Source organism: Thamnophis sirtalis, unplaced genomic scaffold, assembly GCF_051295495.1.
Source record: "Thamnophis sirtalis isolate CommonGarterSnake01/CBP01778 unplaced genomic scaffold, rThaSir2_p1.2 scaffold_1, whole genome shotgun sequence".
Classification (NCBI taxonomy): Eukaryota; Metazoa; Chordata; class Lepidosauria; order Squamata; family Natricidae; genus Thamnophis; species Thamnophis sirtalis.
Window position 1 is genome coordinate 109,555,362 of NW_028261381.1, and position 22,825 is coordinate 109,578,186.

Consider the following 22,825-nt stretch of genomic DNA (forward strand, 5'->3'; position numbering starts at 1 on the left):
TTGCAGTGAACTGTGCAGGCGCAGTCACTAAAATCCAACATAATGGCGATATCAGTAGTGCTGAGGGAACTGGTTTGGGATTAGGGGTGTGTCAGGCCTCGATCGCTGCCAGTTCTGCGGCCTGAATTCCATTACCAGTTCGGCCGAACCGGCAGCAACCCACCTTTGATCTGGAATCAAGAGTCTTAATCCCAAAGTGTCATCGTTCTGAGAAATGAACTTAAGGCAGTAAAGACCCTGACAGTTTATTCAAGTTCGAGAAGCCCTTATTGAGTACATCATATCGGCATTTAGAAAGGTGAAGCTAGCTCTAAAGGGTTCCCATGCTTAAAGGCAAAGGTTAGTCATTTGCTAGTCATTCCTGACTCTAGGGGGCGGTGTTCATCTCCATTTCAAAGCCGAAGAGCCAGCGTTGTCCAAATATGTCTCTGTGGTCATGTGGCCGGCGTGACTAGACACCAAAGGTGCATGGAATGCTGTTACCTTCCCACCAAAGGTGGTTCCTATTTTTCGTCTTGCATTTTAACATGCTTTTGAACTGCTAGGTTGGCAGAAGTTGGGACAAGTAACAGGAGCTCACTCCGTTACGTGGCACTAGGGATTTGAACCACTGAACTGCCGACCTTTCTGATCGACAAGCTCAGCGTCTTAGCCACTGAGCCACTGTGTCCCTTTTCTGTGCTTAGGGATAGTTAAAAGAATAGAAATCCCCCCCTCTGCCTTTTAGATCACATGGGCCAATCAATTCAGCCATAGGTTGCCACTCAGTTCCAACAGGTGTCTTTTGGCATGATCTTGGTTCACATGGCAGCTGGTAGATGTTTTGACTAGCAGCTGAGGGACCCCATCCTTAAGTTCCCCCACCCCCCCCCCAATAGCAACCAAGAAACAAAGTGGGAGTAAGCAGGAGAAAGAATGGTTTCAGCTGAAGTTATTTTATAGTTTGATATAAGGCTGGAGCACTTGAAAGGTTCAGATGAAAAAGGGTACTTATACTCAACTGAAGGATTCTGAAACCCTCCCCCAATAACGTAGCTTTAACATGGGAGGGGGACTCTTAGGTTCATTGAAAACTATGTCAAGGAGGGTCTGGAACATCATGTTCAATGTAAAGTAACTTTTCTTTTAGGTAATTAGGGCAGTCTCTCAAAAGATCCGTGCATGGGACATTCAGTAGGTGGCCTTTACAGAGCAAAATCAATACTCAGTAGCAAACCAAATACTTTTGATGATTGTTGAGTCACTTCAGTAGCAGGCATCTGGCTGCCAACATTTGTCATCTATGAACAGCATCTCCAAGTGCTCCTCAAAGGAAAGTCGCTATTTGAATGTATTTCTTTAGTCTAAAGAGAAAACCCTTTGACAAGTGATTAAAAAACAACAACCAAGAAGGTAGACTATATTAAATTAAAAAAAACACCATGCCTAAGAATTGCTGTATCCAAAAGCAGAGGTAAATACAGAAAATCCTGCAAGCTGTGGTCCTACTCCTTTAAGGGAAATATTCTCAAGCTTTCCAACACCCACACCCTTTAAAATGATAAACTATTAATCCCTTGTGATATATAACTATAAAACTATAATACTGTTCGCTTCACCTGACACCCCCTCCTCTCCCACACTTTCTCTCTTCCACCAGCATGAAGAGAAAATTAAAGAAAATTAAACTGGAAACCCTGAACTCTTGTTCAACAGTCTTTGCTGCTGGCCACAATGTATTCTGCAAAATGCCGTGTCCAACTTCAGCACCAGGTACTGCATTCAAGTTAACCTCACAGAATGGATGGTAACTATTCCTGACAGGAAATGTTTGGATGAGTGGAAAGCTGTGATACATGATCCAGAGCCAACTTGTGGTAGCTGAAAGCAATGTGACAGGACTCCGCCTTGGTTATCTGCTCACAATCCCACAAAGACTCATGACCCACAGATAGAAAACCTTAATTTAAGCCATGCATGATCCCATTATAAAGAGGCCATAGTCTTATTGTCTGAGAGAGCATCCAACATAAAATCCACCTGGATTTTTATGTTTTGGTCTTTTATTAACTGATCAGGTGGGAAGGTAAAATTACACATCTTATATTTCTTTTCTTTGAGTCAGTATTTATGACTTCTGGTGACTGGAAACGTCCCTGCAGTTTTCTTGGCAAGATTTCAGAAATGATTTGCCATTGTCTCCTTCCTAAGTCTTAAGGGATAGTAACTGGTCCAAGATTATCCAGCTGGTTTCATGTCTAAGGTGGGACTAGGACTCATCATCTCTAGGCTCACACCTTAAACACAATAATCAAACCAACTCTTGGATGCCATTTACGTCTTGGCAGCGCTTCATGCAATGTGTAGATCTTCCACCTGAATGTCTATAGTAGCTTCAGCCCTAATCAATACAATACTGTTTTTGTTTTTCTGTTAACACCTGAAGATGAACAGCTATCCTGGTAGAGTATTCATTTTGTTTTGCCCCAAAAGAGAGTGGGAAAAATTAGCAAATTGATGCATATTAAAGAAATTAAACTAGTAAAGGTGCAGAGTTAGATTTATTAAGCAGTACGTACTCTTTGGGTTTAAATTCAAGTAATTCATGTGTCAAAGCTCTGACTAACAAACCAAAGCAAATCAGAACCCTGAGACGTGGCTCATTCTCAAAGGCCTTCTTTATTGAGTACATCATATTGGCACAGCTTCAATGGAAAAATCAACTCTAAATCTTCCCGCCGGGTTTAGGTATAATTAAACTATGAAGTAACCCAATGGTCACAGGTGAAGTTGGGCAATTGGGTTAATTGGTGGGCTCTCCAGGAACTCCTACTCCCACCTTATCTGTTTCCAATAGATGACCTTGGTTCTCACAGGATAGTTCTTTGTTGTGCCTAGTTAACCTTTCCAAGCGCCCCTTCCCCTCCCTTTCTGTGTGGCACCTGAGAAACAGAAAAATGGCTGCAGCCAGGTTCGGTTTGAAGTTGACAGTAATTCTGAATGTCTATGGTAGCTTCAGTCCTAATCAATACAATACTGTTTTTTGTTTTTCTGTTAACACCTGAAGATGAACAGCCCTCCTGGTAGAGTATTCATTTTGTTTTGCCCCAAAAGAGAGTGGTAAAAATTAGTAAATTGATGCATAATAAAGAAATTAAACTAGTAAAAGTGCAGAGTTAGATTTATTAAGCAGTACCTACTCTTTGGGTTTAAATTCAGGTAATTCATTTTTCTTCCACCTTTTTAAAGTATTTACTCTTAAACTGTTTTCCTTAGACGCTACCTCCTTATTCTCATGCTTGCAATAAAATTGCCACTGTTGTTCTTTCTCTGGGCCCTAATTTATTACAACCTTTCCCTCCATTTCTTGGTAATTCTGTACAATATACCTTTTCTGAACCTATTAAAGTTACTGCTGCCAGTACAATATCGTAGTTTATTGAGGCCACTTTAACAGACAAAACAAAATAATAAAAGAGTAGCTGGTGCAATCCCTTGTTCTAAACACTATTCCGTTGCTATATTGATTGCCATTTGGATGCTGTAATAGGTCTGAATACCTTAGAGCTCTAAATGATCATCACAAATTAGAGTACCAAACGGTTTAGCCTTCTTTGCAGGCTGCAAAATTTAGTCTTTCAAACCACTGTTTTCAGCCACAGCCCTGATTCTTTGCATTAGGTTTACCGAACCTCTTCTATGAGAATTCACTGTTCTTTGAAATAGAGGCATGGCCTGATCTGTTCTTGGAATATTTTCATTTCACTTCATCCATTGCTTCCCATTGCACTGGGAACACTGCAGCTGCATTGCAGTAAGAGCAACTGGGACATATTTACTGCAAGTGTCTTCATGATAAAAGGAAGATTTCAACAACAGAGATCTGGATTCCTTCAAAATTTATTTTTTAAGGCAATAAAAGTATTTATTTTTATAGTTCTCATTTTCTCATTGCCAATCATTAATTTATTCACTTATTTAATCCAGACTCCCAACTCTGCTCTCTTACCCAAAACTAGAGAATTAAAAAAGAAATGCCAAAGAGACATCCTTCATTACTTCCTATATGTTTATGTCAGGTGCAAGGGAGGACATCCAAAATATACTGTACAGCAATTTTATTACATTTTATTTACTCTAGTCTTTATTCCTCATAGCTGATGCTACAGGAAAAATGTACAATCAAGAATCAAATTTTCTGCCTTCTCCTGTTTCCAAACCTTTCTGAAAATGTGCCCGAGCTTTGTTCCCTATGCCCATCTGTCTGGTAAACTCGCAAGATTCTTTCTTTTTACCATGTACATATATACATCCAAACATGACTGTTATTTCTGTGTGTCATATATGAGGGCATATGCATAATTTTGTGTTTGTTTATTTTGTCATGTATATGTCGTGTATATTGGAGGTGGTGACCCTTTGCAAGCTGTATGCAATGAAATTTCATTTTAATGTATGCCAATTGCCATATTTTTCGGAGTATAAGACGCACCTTTTTCCGTCAAGAGGGTGAAAATCTGGGTGCGTCTTATACACTAAATACAGCATTTTTGGCCTCATTTTTGGCTTCTTCAACAAAATGGTCATGCATAGCCTTATGGAGGCTTTCAGGGTGCTATTGGGGGCTGGGGATGGCAGAAATGAGCGAAAAACAAGCTGTTTTTTGCTCAATTCCCCCCCTCACCAGCCTTTAGGAGCACTCTATAAGCCTCCTAAAGGGTAGGCATGCAATTTGTTTGACGAAAAACGGGGCGGTTTTTGTTCGTTCCCCCCACCCCCACCCAGTAGCACTCTACAAGCCTCCTAAAGGCTATTCATGCCTCTTTAAAAAAAAAACAGGTCTGTTTTCAGGAAAAATGGGCCATTTTGAGGAGGTCTTCAGAGTACAAACTTTTTTTTTTGCCTCTTCAAAACCTTGGTGCGTCTTATATTTCGGTGCATCTTATACTCCGAAAAATACGGTAGTGTACATTCAAAGTGACAATAAAGTTGTTCTAAGAGTTTTGTATTTGATACTTAAATATTAATGTATTTCCAAAGCGAGATAAATTTCAGTTCCTGTTATGCCTGAAAGGGAAGCAGGAAGGTAAAGCTGAAGAACCTTGTCAGCTCTCAGTCAAAACTATCATGGCCTGTATCAGAGTTGCAAATCTTCTGATGGCAAGAGTGTTGGGAGCATAAAGCGATCGGAGTAAGTCAAGGATATAACAGAGTAAGCTAAGATTTTTGTGGGTTTGGGACTGGAGCATTTGGAAGAGATTCTTACTTTTAAGTGTATTTGAGGAGTTGCGTTTCACTGTTCAGACACTCCCTTAAAATGGTAGGAAAGATTTTTGACACAAGTAGTCCTCAACCCACAACCACAATTGAGGTCAACATTTCTGTTGCTAAGTGAGACATTTGTTAAGTGAGTTTTGCTTTGCTTTATATTTCTTGCCACAGTTGTTAAGTGAATCACTGTAGTTAATAACACAGTTGTTAAGTGAATCCGGCTTCCCCACAGAGAGTGCACTTACAGCCCTTCATGGCAGACATCCCCATTTCTTTGAATGTCCCACTCCAGTGGTGGGATTCAGCCAGTTCGCACCTATTCAGGAGAACTGGTTGGTAACTTTCTAAGTAGTTCAGAGAACCGATTGTTGGAAGAAATCTCCTTTTGTTTTTTTCCACTTTACAGGGCTAATCCTGTAAGGAAGGCAGGAAGGAAACATTCTAGCCTAATCTTTATTGACCTGCTTACAGAAACTGCCTTTCTGGTTAACTCTACATTGAAACAGCTAAGACAAAGCGTCCATCGACCCGAGTGATCTTGAGTTGGCCACACCCACCCAGTTACATGACCACTGTGCCCCACCTACCCAGATGGTCATTAGGGCAGAGAACTGGTTGTTAAATTATTTGAATCCCACCACTGTCCCACTCCCATGTTATTTGTTTAGACCAAACTGTTGTGACTAATATATTTTGTTACTAATACAACTTGTTTTGTCCCTAGGCAAAAGTCCCTTGTTTGCTGAACAAGTTCAGCAGCCTACCAGTTCCCACTATCGAATTGAAATGTTTGGGACCCAGCACAAAATGTTGCAATGTATCTCTGTCCTTCAGATGAATGTTTCGTTTCAGAGCCAGAACGTTTCACCTGCAGGGAACTTCTAAGCAGGAAAAGACTGAGAAAAATCTTTGCCCATTAAATTTTTTAATTTGAAAAGCAGTGGCATCTGCAGCTCCTAATTTCCTTAGTCTGCATTTATTCATCGCCACTTTATTCTCTTAATCTTCAGCAACGTTGGAAAATGAATAAAGCCCCACCCTCAAATTGATCCCAGCTTATCAAACTATGCAGCAAATTCAATATCTGAACTGAGGAATGAGAGCATCTAACAATTCCTGGGTCCTGGTCTTTTTCCCTGTCAATCTTCAAATTGCATTTCGCTTTTTTTGAGTTCCATTCAAACAAGCATTTTCAAAAAGGAATATGCTTTTCAAGGGGTGTGTGCAGAGGTAGGCTGCTATGGGTTCACCTGGGTTCAGGAGAACCTGTAGCTAATGTTATGGCTAGTTTGGAGAACCTCCAAATCATACCCCTGGCTGGCCCTGCCCACCCCTCCCCTCCCAGGAGTCTCCACACGACCTGTTTGGATACGAGGTACTGTATTTTTCTGAGTATAAGGCTCACCTTTTCCCCTCAAGAGTGTGAAAATCTGGGTGCATCTTATACACTGAATACAGCATTTTTTGCCTCCCAAAACCCCACCCCCTTCATCAAAATGGCCGTGCAGAGCCTCTAGGAAGCTTTTAGAGAGCTCCTGGAGGCTGGGGAGGGCAAAAATGAGGAGAAAAGCATTTTTTGCTCAATTTCACCCCCCAGGAGCACTCTATAAGCTTCCTAAAGACTATCCATGCCCCGCTTTTTTTTACAAAAACCGTCCAATTTTCCCCCAAAATGGTCCATTTTTTGCTCATTTTTGTCCCCACCCCCCAGGAGCAAATTTGAGAGCAGAAAAGGAAAGCATACAAGTACACATGTTTTCATATAAACATGCAGGATTTGTAAATCTGGAGAAGTTTGGAGGGTTTCTTAAAATGTTTTTCTTAGGAATGTGACGTCCATCTGGCTACTGAAACCTTTTTGTGGGGAGGTGATTTCTGTGGCTAGACAGAAGAAAATTGTTTGACCACTGAATTTTGGCAGGATGTCTGGAGGGCTGCTAGAAAGGAAATTCATGATTTACACATGACTTGAACGTTGCACATATTTACATTGTGAGAACTGCAAGTTTGTTTTTTTCACAACTGGAGCAAAAGGATCTGGGAATTTTTACACTCAACAAAGCTAAGGCAATATAACTAGAAAGCACGGCGTCCTTCTGCAAATAGAAATTCAGAAACAAGTTCCAAAGTGCAAAAATAGCTCAATGCCACACACAATTCATTTCTTGTATTTTAGACTTCTGGCTACCACAGGAATTTACAGTGCATCTCCCATGTTGAACAATATAACGCTCCCTAGTATATTGGTAAAACAACAGCACTTCACAAAACTATACTGTAGAAGAAAAGCAGGTGAAAAATGCAGAAATTAGGCAGAAAAACGGTCCACTCTACAAAGGAATATTTGATCATGGTTTTATTGCAATACATTTAGTGGGAAAGCTCTACTTGAATGTGATGCTTTATAGACAGCACTTGAAGCCAGTAAAATTCTGTGATTGAAACCAAATTAGTTTGACCTAATAAATATAGGTAGTCACTGACTTCCAACTATTTCTTTAGTGGCCACTTGAAGTTATAACAGCACTGAAAAAAGTCACTTATGACCGATCATCACACTTACAATTGTCATAGCATCCCAGGGGGTCACATGATTTCATTGGCAACCTTCTCTGGCTTCCGATAAGCAAAGTCAAAGGACAAAGCCAGGTTCGCTTAAGGGTGATTCACTTAAACGTGGCAAAAAAAAAAGGTTATAAAATCAGACATGACTCACTTAAGAACACCTTAGTAACAGACATTCCGATCCCTATTGTAATCATAAGTTGAGGATTATCTGTATCACAGAAGATCCACAATACTATTTCCTTGCACACTAAAAGTCTCTGTTGTCAGAGTTCCCAATTTGCACGTTTCCACAAAATTATACTGTTATGATTGTGCTGTACTTGTGGAAATTGGAGAGGTTTCATTGGTGTGGCCAGAGTCCTCGTTACTGGAATAGGGCTCCCAATAAGGAATGACAATTTTATATTTCAAGAAAGGCTGGGCACATTCCAGATGAATGTAACTAGAGGAAGATAGGCTTCTTCCACCGTGCTAAAGGGATAGAAAGGGGAAAACACGGCAGGCAGGCACCAGCATATCTCAAGCATTCTCCTGTACAGAAGTATAAAGAAATTTAAAAAGTTGAAAAAAACCCCACCATTCAGGACAGATTAAAGTTTCAAGAGGTACTGCACATACAATTTTTGGCATTATGCATTTCTCATACATTAATTTTCCTTTCCAAAGTACAAAAACTGATTCCGTTTCAGAATAAAATCAATGATAGTTTAAGGAATTTAAATCTTTCAACTCTGTGATACAGTCAACATACAAGTGTTTGCCATTGTAGCTTTTCTTTCAACCATCTTGTCACCGTTTCACAGACTTTTGCTTATATAAACACTGCTGCCTTGTTGCATGGCTAGAGAATTCCATACATGTAGTTCACACTCTCCAAACAAAATGAAACAAAATACCTGTCATGAACACATATTGCTTTTCACTGGAAAGAGCTAACTGGCACTTTAGCAATTTAAGAAAAAATATGTTTGACTAGCCAATCTGAAACAAGTTATAAGGAAGGAAACTCTGCAAGAGTCTACTTTCCAATAACAGCTTTCAACCCACAGATAAAAACAATGCATTCTACCTGATTGTTCAAAATAAACCATCAGTTGTGCACATTACTTGAAATTATCTATTCTTAGAGAGTAGAAAGAGACAATAAGTCAATTTCCATGGTCAGATTTGAAGAAATATTTTGTCTTTTCAGCTAAAGAACCACTACAAAAATACAATTATGTTTAGCCATAATTTAAATGATGTTTAGCCTGCCCTGCCAAAATATTCTACTTGTTAACGAAAGATGTTTTCATTATCACTTTCATCTTTCCTTACTATGGACAATATTCTTTGGAGAAAACCTAGGGGACAAAGATAAATCTGTATTTTTAAAAAACCCAATATCCTTTTCAATTTCAGACTCGATTCTGCGTCTGCAATCTACAAAGCTCCTTTCGATCACGCAAACCTGCTTTCTTGCATTTTCAAGGACACTTCACTCCACCTGAGATCCAACCCTCCCCACATCAAAGCATAACTATGCTGCAATTGCTCCGGAAGTTCCCTTCATGTTTCAGAAGCAGTTTCGCAAGTGACAAAACAGATAGTTATCTCATCTGCCAGGGGAGATAACATACAAACTCTGCCCCGTTGATTAGCTACATGTGAAAAAATTTTGAGCACAGGAAAACTCACATGATAAAAATTAAATCAGAAAAGACCGGACCATTTTCTTCAGGGTCAGTGAAGTCAGATTGTCCAGCTCATCAGTTTTCAGATTCTAAGTGTATGAACTTTGAAACTCCCTAAGCAGCCAAAATGTTTAGTGTTCTCCAGCCTTTCCCAAAGTGATACCCGCCAGGTTGGAAATAATGGGAGTTGTAATTCAACACCATCTGAAAGGCACCAGGTTGGGGAAGGCTGCACTGTCCAATGATTCTCTATTGCTCCTTTCCCTATGTCAGTCCAGAGTAAGATTGCTGATTTCTTCTGCTTAAATTATTTTACAAATATATACATTTTCCCAGACACCAAGATCTTTGGAAAATGATGCTCATCACACCCGCTGTCGATATCGAAGGAAGCCCCACAATAGAGCTGCTCCTGCTGCTATGGCCAACGCTGGCACCAAAATCATAGCCAAAGGAATGCCTCCTGGATCTCCATCTCCTCGGTGGCTTGAGGGACCATTCTGGGGCAGTAGCTGCAATCAGAAGGAGAGGAAAGGCTTTAGCAGTTGAATCAAAGGAGGTGGTGGTTCAACTTTCTAAGGAAATTTAGAAAATCAAGGATGACCTATGTCTTCAAGCTGGCAAAATTGAAACTTCTCTTCCAAGGACATATTCAGCCTAGTTACTTTTGAAATCTAGTGCATATGCCAATGAGAGAACTGGGATTCCCATGTTGTACTTGAGAAAAAGAGAGAGGCCTTTAAGGAATTACGTTTCACCTTGGCTTTATGGAAAACTTAAAAAGATCTCCTTTTCACACCCACCCTATTGAAGAAAACTCTAACCACCATTTTGATCAATCATTTGCATTTGCAATCACACCAAAGCAAGCAGGCAAACAAAGTGTATTGCAATCTTTGAACAGAATCAAATAAAACTCCACTACATGCAATAATAGATGTCCACATCTCTCTCCTGAAATTTTTTCCAATAAAACTATAAGGATAAGTCCAGGCAGTTGCTAATTTAAAAATAGCGATCTTTCTTTCTGTCAACATTAATGAAACCAACCTCCAATGGAGATTTTGCCATGGCACACTGTTACAGATAATCCACAGCACTTTGCCACTTGGTAGATTACTTTAAACTCTCCATTTGCTATACATAAAATTTATCAAAATGCCCAGGGCTACTTTACATTACATAACCCATATACAAGAGTACATCAGCTTCCCCAGACTGCTCTTGTTCAAATGTGTGGGACTACAAAAGTTATTTGCATTCCCAACAACTCTAAAGAACATATCATTGGGGAGATCTGACACATGCTGCTCACATTCAACTTCTGCTACTTATCTGTTATGTTTCTCCCTAGCTTCTCTTCTCTACCTCTTGCATTACATTATAAGTATCCTAATTTCTCCATGCTGTGGATTTTACTTGGAGAGGCTACATGGCAGCAGCTACAGTTCAAAGAAGTTTTTCCCAGCATGGTGCTCTTCTTATACAATACACTGCAACTTCCCAAATCCCTCAGTCATTTGGCCTTGAGGATGGGAAAAATAGTAATAGTTTGTTCATCCCAATCTGGAGAGCATCAACTTGGAAAACAGTAGTTTATAGTAGAGATGTTTAAAATCAAAATTTATGAGGCGAGGCCTGACGTCGCTACGACACGACATGCAATCTTGGGGCTCCAGGATTGCTCTCGATATCTCTGTTGCTGGATGATCCTTTTGGATCTAAACTGTTCTGAAGGAACGGTGATAGAGAAGGGCATGTCCTGCTGATCTCAGGGGCATCGCAAAGCCTCTGATCGATCCACGAAAAAGCTCTTTTTGTTGGCTACAAGAGAAGCAGCCAAAATGGCTGCAAAAGTTTGGGACAGACCCCTGAAATGGAAGCAGAATAGGAGACTGTGTGTCAAAATGGTGAGAAAAATCCTTAATATTAGAGAAGAGAAAACCAAAAGACTTAGAGTTAAAATAAAATTGAAGACAGAAGGAAGCAAGTGGCGAATTAACCCTGGTTTAAAACTATCGTGTTATCTTTTTCACTTTAATTTTGTTTGTTTTCTATAAATGGACTTTTTACAAATGCCTCTTACTTTTAAACTGGACTGGTCTTTTTTCCCCCCCTTCTTCCTCTATACTTTTTCCATCTTTTGTATTTGTGGATTAAAAGTTTCTTTCCTCGCAAGGCTCGGCTGGATCGTAATCTTTAAACATTTTTTTTCTTCTCTTCCGGAGTTTGGAGCTTAGAAAGAGAGGCAAAAACAGAGGGAAAGGATGTAACACTGCCATCTAGAGGCCAGATGCTTGGCAACATCTGATAATACAAAGCTATTGGCTTTGTTTACTGAAAGGGTCAGTGGAAAATACAGAAAGTGCAGAGGGAAGAGTTGAGAATACTTATAAAACAACGATAAATTTGAGGAGAGAGTTCAAAAAACTACAGACATATGAAAGTGATAAGAAAATTGTTGACACTGACAGCAAATTGAGAGTGGAGGGAAATGATAAGTGCGAAATACGGAAAGGAGAGATCGATGAACTGGAACTCTATCTCAGATGTCAAAATATAGATGAAGAAAGGGGAGAAAATTTGGCAGAAACAATGAGAGTAATTTCGGCAGAAGCACCAGCAATAACAAAAGTCAAGCTGATGAAAGGAACAGATAGAGGGATTCGAATCTTTATAAGATATGCAATGAATAACAAGTTGTCAAGAGAAGTCCACATAAGGCTTATCAAGAAAACACTTAGACTACAGATTCTACAAATGGCAAGAGATATTGGACTGCACTATTTCTGGAAGGATACAGGATGATGAAATGAAATGTCACAATAAAATTTAATTAAATGTAGTTAAATTTTGAGTACTATATATAAGACAAAGTAATAATAGCTATAGTCAAATAAATGATCAATGATAATAAAGCATTTATATATACTGGATTAATAATATGAAATTTTATACAAACTGTAAGTGAGGATGATGGAGATGATGTTGAAAAACTTTTTTATAAAAGATAAATAATTCTATATAGAATAGAATATAAAGATGTAATATCATTGGATGATTTCAGGATGATGTAATGAAACGCCATAATATAAATTTACTTCAAATTTAATATGTTTCATATAAAAAGGATGTAATAATAGCTATGCTTAATGGATGTTTAACAATTATAACAATTTGTATACATGTATATTAGATTGATGATACTAATAATGGAAAAAACATGAAACTGAAAATTATTAGAGAATGTTTTCAAGGCTAAAATAATAGAATGATTTAGAATAGGATATAAAAAATTCTTTATTATTGGATATATTGAAGATGATATAATGAATTATTATAATATAAATGGATACATATTTGTTGTGGCCCAGCAGGAGCCGTTGGAGCTGCCACCAGACTCCGACAGCGAGAGGCCCTATGAGACAGCTCTGGAAGATGTGGAGAACCCTGGACAGGGTTCCGAGTCCGAGCAGGGCACAGAGAGGCTGGTTGGCCACCAGGAGGCGACTGAGGCCTGGAGCAGCGGTGAGAGCCAAAGGGAACGTGCTCCCGAAGTCAAGTCTTGGAGCAGTGGGGAGGAGACAAGGGAGAGTGATCCTGACGTCATGCATTGGAGCAGTGGGGAGGAGACAAGGGATGCCCAGCAATGGAGGGTTAATAGGCGTACAGAACAGTTACGCAGTTACAGGAGATAATTGAACTCAGCTGGTGGTAATTAGGCTCCTCTCAAAACTATAAAAGGAATGGCTTTCCATAAGCTTGTCGCAGGAATCAATGTATTTACTAGAGCTGGAGAAGCTATCGTGGCTATCTTGGCAGGCTGGATTGCTACCAAGGTTAGTCTGTGCTGGATTGCTGCCAGGTCTAGTTTGTGCTGGATTGCTGCCAAGGTCTAGTCTGTGTGTTAATAAATCCTTTAAGTATCTTTGCCTCGGCGTGCTTTGGTGTATGAAGAGGGGGGTCAGAACACATATTTAGAATACCTTGTTTAAAATGGAGAAACAATAGTGATAATCAAACAAATGAAGTATAATAATAATGTATACAAAGATATTTGATTGACAATATGTGATTTTTGATAAAGCTCAAGTGATGACTATGGAAAGGACGCAGAAAGACCTTGTAACCAATCGACACACTGTATGCAGTTGAAGTGGTTTTTATGTTATATGTTTTGTGTGTTTGTGTTTGTTTGAAAATAAAATTTTTATTAAAAAATAAAATCAATATTTATGTTCCTCATCCAAATCATGCCAATCCAAGTATCTGGTGTAGCTTGGAATTTTCCTAAAGTAAATTCTTTGAAGCACCTTTGAGAAGTTCTACCAAGCAAAAACTAAGAAAGAGGGCCTACATACCCTGTGCTGAACCTTTAATGATACGTTGTCTCCAGCTGTCCTGAAAAGTTCCACAACATTGTTGTGTAGCATGTTCTTCAACTCCTTATCATTAACCTGGAAAAAAAACACTTGTAAAGCCAATTAGGCACTCACCATAAAAGTACCTGGATCCAAACCATCACTAAAGAACAAAACCCTAATTAGAATAATTCAACTCCATTAGTTAGAATACAATAATTAGTACAGACTGTTTTAAGTAACACATTCCAAGTGTTTTAAGGGCTCCAGTTTTTACCTTATATTTTCATTAACTGCCCGTTTTTCATTAACTTCATTAAACCAGAATGGAATCTAAGTATTTAAGAGCATGAGCTAGTACAGAATGCCATCAACTTCAAAGAGCTATAGACATAATGCTGTAAAATAAAGGCAGGTAATTTGTGACTCTTGTAGCCTCTTTTTGTAGCCTTTGGACCTTCTGGTCATGTATACTGAAAACTGATAGCAGCTCCCTATCATTATGATAAGAGATTACACTTCAATTTTTGCATGTCTCCCAACATAAACATAGTAAAGAAAAACAACAAAGAAAATCCCAATTCCCTGCAAAAATTCAATCCCACCTACATGTATGACAGTGGTGGGTTGTAGGTGGTATGCCCCGGTACAGGTGTACTGGTGCCTGCCAGGAGCACTGGGTACCGTTCCGTTCCGGTGCTCCGGAGGGCCCACCGGCCGTCCTTGCCTGTATTTGAGCTCTTTGGCGCTTCCACGCATGCACATGGAACATATGGTGCCTGCCCAACATTCTGCTGAGCAGCTGGAGCATCGCGGAGCGTCACAGGAAGTAAGGATGCATGTGCGTGCTGTGTGTGCATGCACGTAGCGCACGTTCAGGTGGTGGTTGCCGGGCCCCGTTGCACCGTACTGCTTGCAACAGGATCTGGAACCCACCACTGATGTGTGAGATAATTGCAGCCCTTGTAATAGCTCTAAATGTTTGCTTAAAAAACCCCACATCTGTAAAAGCTGTAGGTTCCTACAATTCGATTAGCATATGTTTCACAGGATGAAGTGCTATGTGCCCATATCAAAAGAGAACAGTTATACTTGTAAAGAGAAAAGCAGTCCTCAAAGGAAGGGTACACATTTTTTCATGGACCGAAGGCCATATATCGCTGTTGATTGGTATGCCCGGACCGCTATACCAAAATACAGACAGTGGGGCCAAGAAAAAGAAACAGCAATAGCATTATATATACCAGTTATATACCACTTCACATTGCGTTATGGTACTCTGAGCGGTTTACAAATATCAGCATATTGAGCCAGTCAGGATCAAACTCCTGGCTGTAGATAGAATTAGCCTCCAATACTGCATTCTAACCACTGTGCTACCATGGCATAATATTTAAAATACAGTTAAAGTTTCTGGCAGCATATATTCCATGTGCCTTTCTTTCAAGAAAAAGCACAACTTATTACTAAGGTTAATTCTCCCCCAGAGGCAAATCTCCTAGTCAGACAAGTCACATACAGGATGGATTTGATCACACCTTTGGACAGAAGACAAAATATTCTCTTCCATTATTTCTCAACCATTCTGGCTGGGGAATTCTGGGAGTTGACATCCACACATCATAAAGCCGCTAAAGTTGAGAAACACTGCTCTATGCATTTGGAGTTGAGGCAAACACATATTGTGGCTGTGTTAAAGCCTTCCCAGATGTTGTAAGTGTTGCTTTCTTCATCATTCCCATCATACCAATATTAGTTAGAAAAGACCCGTATTAGATTGGGTAAATCTGCATATATAATGGAGTGATGTATCCATTAAAGTATTTACTGCTAAAATCTTGTCTCCTTCCTGAAGGCGGCCATCAAGTGCAGCAGCTCCATTTTCTTTGATCCGGCTAACGTAGATGCCACTGTCATTGGCAATATACTGCTGGTCAGTCCCGCCAATAATATTAAATCCCAAGCCTAAGAAAAAGATCAAAAAGAAAAAGGTTTTTAAAAAATTGAGATCACTCCCCAGATCAAAACTAGTACGAAAGAAAAAACTCCAAACAATGAAAACCATTCCTTTCCATTGTAATAAAGCTTCTGGAACCAAAGTAAACAGCAATTGGCAATTACGCATATTTGGTTTTTACTTTCAATACTGTTAATTTTCATTAGCAACAGGGCACAGACTGAATGTCAGCACTCAGCATGGCCTGGCTGATCCTGCAGGCTAAATTATACTATGTATAAGGCACAGAATGGGCAATTTGCCACGGACAACTCACCTTGGCCAATTTGTCATGGCTAACTTGCCACAGGCAATTCACTGTGGCCAATTTGCCGTAGGACAACTCATAATGGCCAATTTGCTGCAGGACAACTCACCATAGCCAACTTGCCATGGAACAATTTACTGCAGAACAATTCAATAAATCAATTTTTGTTGGCTGTAGTGAGGTGTCCCCCAAACTGGTGGCCCGCATGCCAGATGTGACACACGCAGGCCAAACCCACCCCAGCTCCGCAAAGTGACGTCCTAGATCCTATAAGGCAAAACTAAGCTAAATGGTTGCTTCATATTCAAGTTGTGAGATATGAGCTACAAGTTGCGTGCCATTTATCTGATTTAACTTTAGTAAACTAATAAAATTTCTATAAAGATGTAAAGCAATGGAAAAATATTTTTCACCTAATGAAGAATACATTATGGTTACACATAACTTTTATTTTGATTTGGTTTTAATAGTTGTGATTTCAATATTTTTTTATTGTACACTGACAATGTTTTATCTTTTGGTCATGAGCTGCCCAGAGTTTGATAGAAGATGGGCAAATATATATTTTGCAATAGTGGTGAATATCTGTAGCTCGGGTGTAGGGTGAAAGTGAAGGTTCATTCTCTGAGTTTGTGGATTGATTTCCAAACGTTTCCTTACCAGCTAGGTAGCATCTTCAGTGGAGTTTGGCGGATGTCAGTGTTTTTCTGTTTATAAAAGCCTCAGGTATGTCAAGTGAGGGTCTTGTGATGGGACAGCTGTGCATCAACAGTGAGTCTTGGTATGGGTCTGATACACTGGTGGGTTTCAAATATTTTTAGAACCTCTTCTGTAGGTGTGGCCTGCTTTGTGGGAGTGGCTTGCCAGCCATGCGACCGAGTGGGAGTGGTTTGGCAGTCATGTGACTGGGTGGGCATGGCCAACTTGTAAAATGTGGTGAAATTCACTTAACAATGCTCATGCTTAGCAACCAAAATGTTGGCTCAGAAACTCTGGCATTTGAAGCATGCAAGTCTTAAAGCTGTCCAGTTACAAGACCCTTGCACCCCTAACCCTTTAGGGAAAAAAAACTCCAGGGGTGTTCAAACTTGACAGCTTTAAGACTTGTGGACTTCAACTCCCAGAATTCCTCCTCTCGCTCTTCATCTTGATGATGTTCAGACGGGTGGGGGGAGGGAGCTGGAACCGGTTCTAAATGGCACTGTAGATTTGTGGAATCTCTTCTATAGGAACCTGGCAGGAACCCACTCCTGGTCTGATATATGTTTTAAATAAATAGATATCTAAGGGCAATGAATACACAAGGTAGAAATGACTAAAGAATGCAGCAATGATGTACTTGCAATAGCCTTGTGAAGAAGGAAAGAGGAGTCATACTTGACCCAAGATATTTGTCCCAAGTAAAAATTGTTAAATGAATTCATATTATTAGGAATAAAAACAAAGTCTAGCCATTTTTGCCTATTATAAAACTAGAGAAATTGGGAACAATGCAGTTGAATTCAGTAGGGAGAAATCATGTTACTGCCATCACAGAATTTACTTTTAAGACTGCAACACATCAGGTATTCTTTCTACTGGTCACAATGGATTAAAATTTATATTCTTGCATACCTTTAATCTAAGAAATGCTTGAATCTGGGGCAGCAGTATCAAATGACCTCCCCTTTCTTTGAGATGAGATATACAATTTTCACTCACCTCTCTTTCTCCTCCCAATAATTTCACTGCTTTATTAACTTCATAATAACCCAAACAATATTCAGCATATATAGACTCCTAACACACATTGAATTAAAAGAGATTAAAATAATCATAAAAGCACATGCAGGGATGAAGGCCCTCATTTAGACATTACAAGGCACATATTTATTTCTGGACTAGTATCTGACTAATGCTTGATATTCCACTAGGTGTCACTAATATCCAATAGGGCCTTCAGGTATCCCTATTTTTAAACTATAGCTTGCACTTTTAAGATTTTGTTTTTTGCTATTTAGTGGCTACCTTTTTTAAAAAAAAATCAGGAATTCTACTAGAGTAAGTGGAATGTTGATATTGAACTTAGCAATTTTGGAAATGCATGGATTGGAATGTAGGTATTAATATATTTAATATAAACATAAACACTGTCATCCCATAGTTTATCACAGAATAAATGAATTAAATTACCCAGACTGCAAAGTAAGAAACCACTAAAACTACAAAATTAAAAACTACAGCAACTCAATATAATTCATGGTTGGGTTTCCCTTGTGTGTGCTTTTCATCCAAACAAGGATTAAACTGAATTTTTAAAAAAATGTTTGCCCTTTAATTAGAGGATATAATCCCAAGAATGCCTTTATTTCTTCTCTTGCCATATCAATTTTTTTAACAAAGAAACCTAGAGTGATCCACTTGGAACATAAGACTATTCCCTTGGCAGCACAGTGTTAATGAGATCTGAGGGAGAATTTCATTATTGACTTTCAAAATGTGTGGAATAGTAATAATATCAAACTTTTTACTCTAAAGGAGTAACAACAGTATCAAGCATAAGCCATCAGACACAAACCTTTTTAAAAAAAACCCAAAAAATCTGAATAGATTAAGCATCACATATATTCTCTTCAAACCTCTGTATACACAGAGAAAAATAAGTGCGTTTTTTCTACAATTAATGACACATTTTTGCTTCAACAAATTTGGAATAGGGCAGACAGGAATCATCTGTTTTTCATGAGAATCATCCATAAGTAGAGTATGAGTAATATCACTTGAAGAAATACAATTGTTGAGCCCAGAACAAGTCCAGGATGCTATTCTATAAACTGTTCTCACTGGTCAAGTTGACTGGAAGCTTCTGAGTGTGGTAATTTTGCAACATCTGGAAGACCACAAATTGTTCTACCTTAAACCAGTCTGTCTTGACTCTTGTAATCGCCAGTGTGAAAATCAGATTATATACTGAGATTCAGATGGAATCTCTTTCCCACATTTTCTGCATAACCAGTATCTCCCAACCTTTCATTTGCCTTTATAGTGTAAATCCTGTATGCCTACTTTGGAGTAGGCATATTCCAAGTTTAATGTGAACTGAAGAAGCTTCTTGGATGGGAATCGAAATGTCTTCAAGGAAAAACAAGAAAGTCCAGTTGCCTCTTGAAAAAGCACCTTTGGGACAACCATGACCTGGATATCTGAGACTTTCCATAGACAAGTTTAATAGGAATTGTCTATGGAGATTCATCCTGGTTGTCCTAAAGGTACTTTTTCAAAAGGCAAATGGCCTTTGTTTTTCCTTGAAGATATTTTCCTTCTCATCCAAGAAGCTTCTTCAGTTCTGACTGAATGGTGTAGGATGGAAGGATTTATATTTATATAGTGTGCAGCTGCTGCCAAAAAAGCCAATGCAAACCTAAATTGCATTAATAGAGAGATTAGATCAGGTAAGTCACTAATACCACTCTATAAAGCCTTAGTAAGACCACACCTAGAATACTGAATCCAGTTTTGGTCACCACACTATAAAATTTATGTTGAAACTCTAGAAAGAGTGCAGAGAAGAGCAACAAAGATGATTAGGGGACTGGAGGCTAAAACATAGGAAGAACAGTTACAGCAACTGGGCAGGCTAGTCTAGTGAAGCGATGGACCAGGGGAGACATGATAGCAGTGTTCCAGTATTTGATGGGCTGCCACGGAGAGGAGGGGGCCAAGCTATTCTCCAAAGCATCTGAAGGTCAGATAAGGAATAATGGATGGAAACTAATCAAGGAGAGATTCAACCTCGAAATAAAGATAAATTTTCTGACAGTGAGAACAATCAACCAATGGAACAGCTTGCCTTCATCACTGGAGGCTTTCAAAAAGAGACTGAACTGCCATTTGTCAGAAATGATGTAGGGTCTCCTGCTTTTTCAGAGGATTGAACTAGATGACCTACAAGGTCCCTTCCAATTCTATTATTCTATATTCCTTGCAGTCATCCAGTTTACTAAGTGTTCCATACAGCCTCAATATAGCCTCCATCACACCTAAAAAGCCCTATATTTTCATTTTATTTATTATAATTTGTCAAACAGAAACAAAACAGGGATAATATAAAAGGGGGCGTGCACCAGCCTGCCTACTGTCCCTGTCCGACTGTTCCCATTTATGTACAGGTATATGTTTCTGTACTCATTTCATGTGTTTATGGCTATGATTTGCTTATTTATATCCATTTATGTGTGCCATATTTTCATGTGTCCATGTCTATACTGGTACTTGTTTCCTTGTACTTGTTGACAAAAAATAAAATAATTAAAATAAATAAAATAAAAATACAATGACAGGGATGTTAGCGGACTTAAGCACGCCCACTCCAAAGACCACTTAAGTAGGTGAAGTGAGGCCCATTTTTTGCATACAACTTTCACATACCAAAAAACAAAAAGCAAAAAAAAACCAACTCAGAGTTCTGTTTGTTCTTTGAAGATTAAAGTCTTTAAAAGCAATCCTGCAGCGCTTGGCTAGAGGGGCTTCATTTCCTGTGCCGAGGATCCGAGAAGCAGTCCTGAAAGCTAAAGGACTCTTCCCTCTCTTTTCAGGAGCGCAAAAGGGTCAAAGGACGAGAGAGAGAGAAAAGAACTGCTGCTAAGCGGCGTGGCTTCCCGGGGGTTTCCCCCTTCCCCGCCACGACAAAATCCAGCCTGGCGCTCGCCTGCCCCACAACCCAGCGGCAGCCGGAGCACCAGGCGCCGAGGGCAGTCGCTTTGGGGGAAGGTCCCGGGGCTGCCTCCACCCCCACCCCCGCAGATTCTTATACCTGAAGGTCCTCGGGTGAGATGGATTACTTCCTCCGACAGCAGATAGTCCACCCCTCCGTTCATGCTGCGCTCTCCTGCGGAGTCTCTGCCCCCGGCACCCTCTCGCTCCTCCAGGCGAGCACTTGAAGGTGAACCCGGCCAAGCCAAAGTCGAGGAGGGGGAGGCGGCTAAAGCGGCGGCAAGGCGGCCGCGGCACTTTCACTTTCATCAGCTTCGCAACCGGAAGAACGAGGGCGGCCCGCTAAGAATTCTGGGGCTTGTGGTCCTCTCCTTGCAGAGGCGGCTAGCCCAGCCGGTTTTGCTGAGCGCAGCGCGGTTACCACTATCGCATATTGGCTGCCTCCTAAATGCGGTAGTTATTATTTAGCGCCGGCTTCTACACAACTATATTTTAATTATAGTGTTTGAATTGCTTTGCGTCTTCTTCCAAAATGGCTTATTTTTGCATATTATGATAGTGAATTTGATCGCAATAGAATACCCTACTCCACCAGGCTTGAAATTTTGGGCTTGGAGAACTAACTACGCCGCTTATGGTCGGATTTAAGCGTGGTATAGAAAATTATCCGCTACAACGTCTTAAGAACCGGTCAATGACCACTTCAGCTTCAACCACAATAATACAAGAGCACACAACAGATTCAAACTCAATGTAAACCGCTCCAAACTTGATTGCAGAAAATACTTCACCAAGAGTGGTCAATGCCTGGAATGCACTATCTGTCTCTGTTATTACATCTTCAAATCCGCAAAACTTTAACCTTAAACTTTCTACTAATGACCTCACCCCATTCCTAAGAGGTCTGTAAGGGGCGTGCATAAGTGCACTATTGTGCCTACCATCCCTGTCCTGCTGTCCCCATTTATTCGTACCCATTTCATTCATACTCATGTTTATTCTTATACCTATTATCTTATAAATGATTGACAAATAAAATAAATAAATAAAAAACAATCTGCATAGTCTTATCTTGTAGCATAGGTTTAAGTGCATTGGTAACTGTGGTTACTTGCATGATGATACTGTGTTACAGTCCTCATCTTTTGCACTTTATCTGAATGTTGGACGGAAGTATGTAAGTCACAGCATTTTGACATATTTTGTTATTTGCTCCCCCCTTCCCCCACTCCAGTCAATCATGATAAAACTGCAATTGCCAAATGGTTACATATAATATTATTCTGAGGCAACCAGAAATCAAAGTTGATTTTTTCCCCAGAGGACACACATACCTCTCTTATGAAGTTACCATTCCAAAGAAGATCATATGCCATGCTTCCTATCTCCTGAAGATTTGGAGGGAAAGAGACCTGTATAGTGCATCTCTAACAAAGGAAGGATTTAGTCTCTAAGTATCTCTATTATAGTAAGGGTTATCTAAATGGACCATTGTGGATAACTTTTTATAATGGTTATCTCAAGGTAATCCACCTTTCTAAGCAGGTTTCACAAGTCTTACAAGAAAATGAGGCTTGTGTAATTGAGCTTCTTTGGATATTTATTACCTCTCAGTGCTTTTGCAGTTAGAATAAAGACAGGGTATTTTTTTAAACCTGAGTTATGAGCTAATGTAAAAGAGCCAAAACATCAAGTCAGCCATAATCCAAAAACCAGTAGTAATAGCAGTCATAAGTTTAAAAGCAGTGTGTTAAATGTTGTGATAAAACATTGTTGGAAGATAGTGATGTGTGGTGAGGTTTATGGCTGGTGAGGCACTGACACAGTGGTGGGTTTCAATTTTTTTTAGACTTGTGGACTTCAACTCCCAGAATTCCACAGCCAGGCATGCTCAGTTCCGATTTAAAGTGACAGCATTTGTTTTTCTCCTTTGCGAAATAAGTTTCCTTCTTTCTTTTTCTTCTCCCTTCCCCTCCTTCCTCCCTCTCTCTCTTCCTCCCCCCTCTCAAACACACAC

The 22,825-nt window shown here is 39.7% G+C and overlaps 1 protein-coding gene across 1 annotated transcript; it reads right to left on the minus strand.

Moving 5' to 3' along the window:
- Positions 1 to 7,591: 7,591 nt before the first annotated feature.
- Positions 7,592 to 21,129, minus strand: SYNJ2BP (synaptojanin 2 binding protein). The gene is made up of 4 exons (XM_014075454.2): positions 20,909 to 21,129; positions 15,681 to 15,817; positions 13,853 to 13,948; positions 7,592 to 10,003 (listed from the first exon to the last, which is right to left on the minus strand). Exons 1-4 carry the CDS (start codon positions 20,970 to 20,972, stop codon positions 9,857 to 9,859), a joined length of 444 nt encoding a protein of 147 aa, XP_013930929.1. The 5' UTR covers positions 20,973 to 21,129; the 3' UTR covers positions 7,592 to 9,856.
- Positions 21,130 to 22,825: the final 1,696 nt, after the last annotated feature.

Excerpts from the sequence above, each read along its gene's own strand:
- SYNJ2BP (XM_014075454.2), bottom strand. The coding sequence starts at position 20,972 with ATGAACGGAGGGGTGGACTATCTGCTGTCGGAGGAAGTAATCCATCTC. Across the intron at positions 13,949-15,680 it reads AAGGAGACAAGATTTTAGCA|GTTAATGATAAGGAGTTGAA; the intron begins GTAAATACTTTA and ends TTTTTTTTCCAG. Across the intron at positions 10,004-13,852 it reads CATTAAAGGTTCAGCACAGG|CTACTGCCCCAGAATGGTCC; the intron begins GTATGTAGGCCC and ends TTCTGATTGCAG.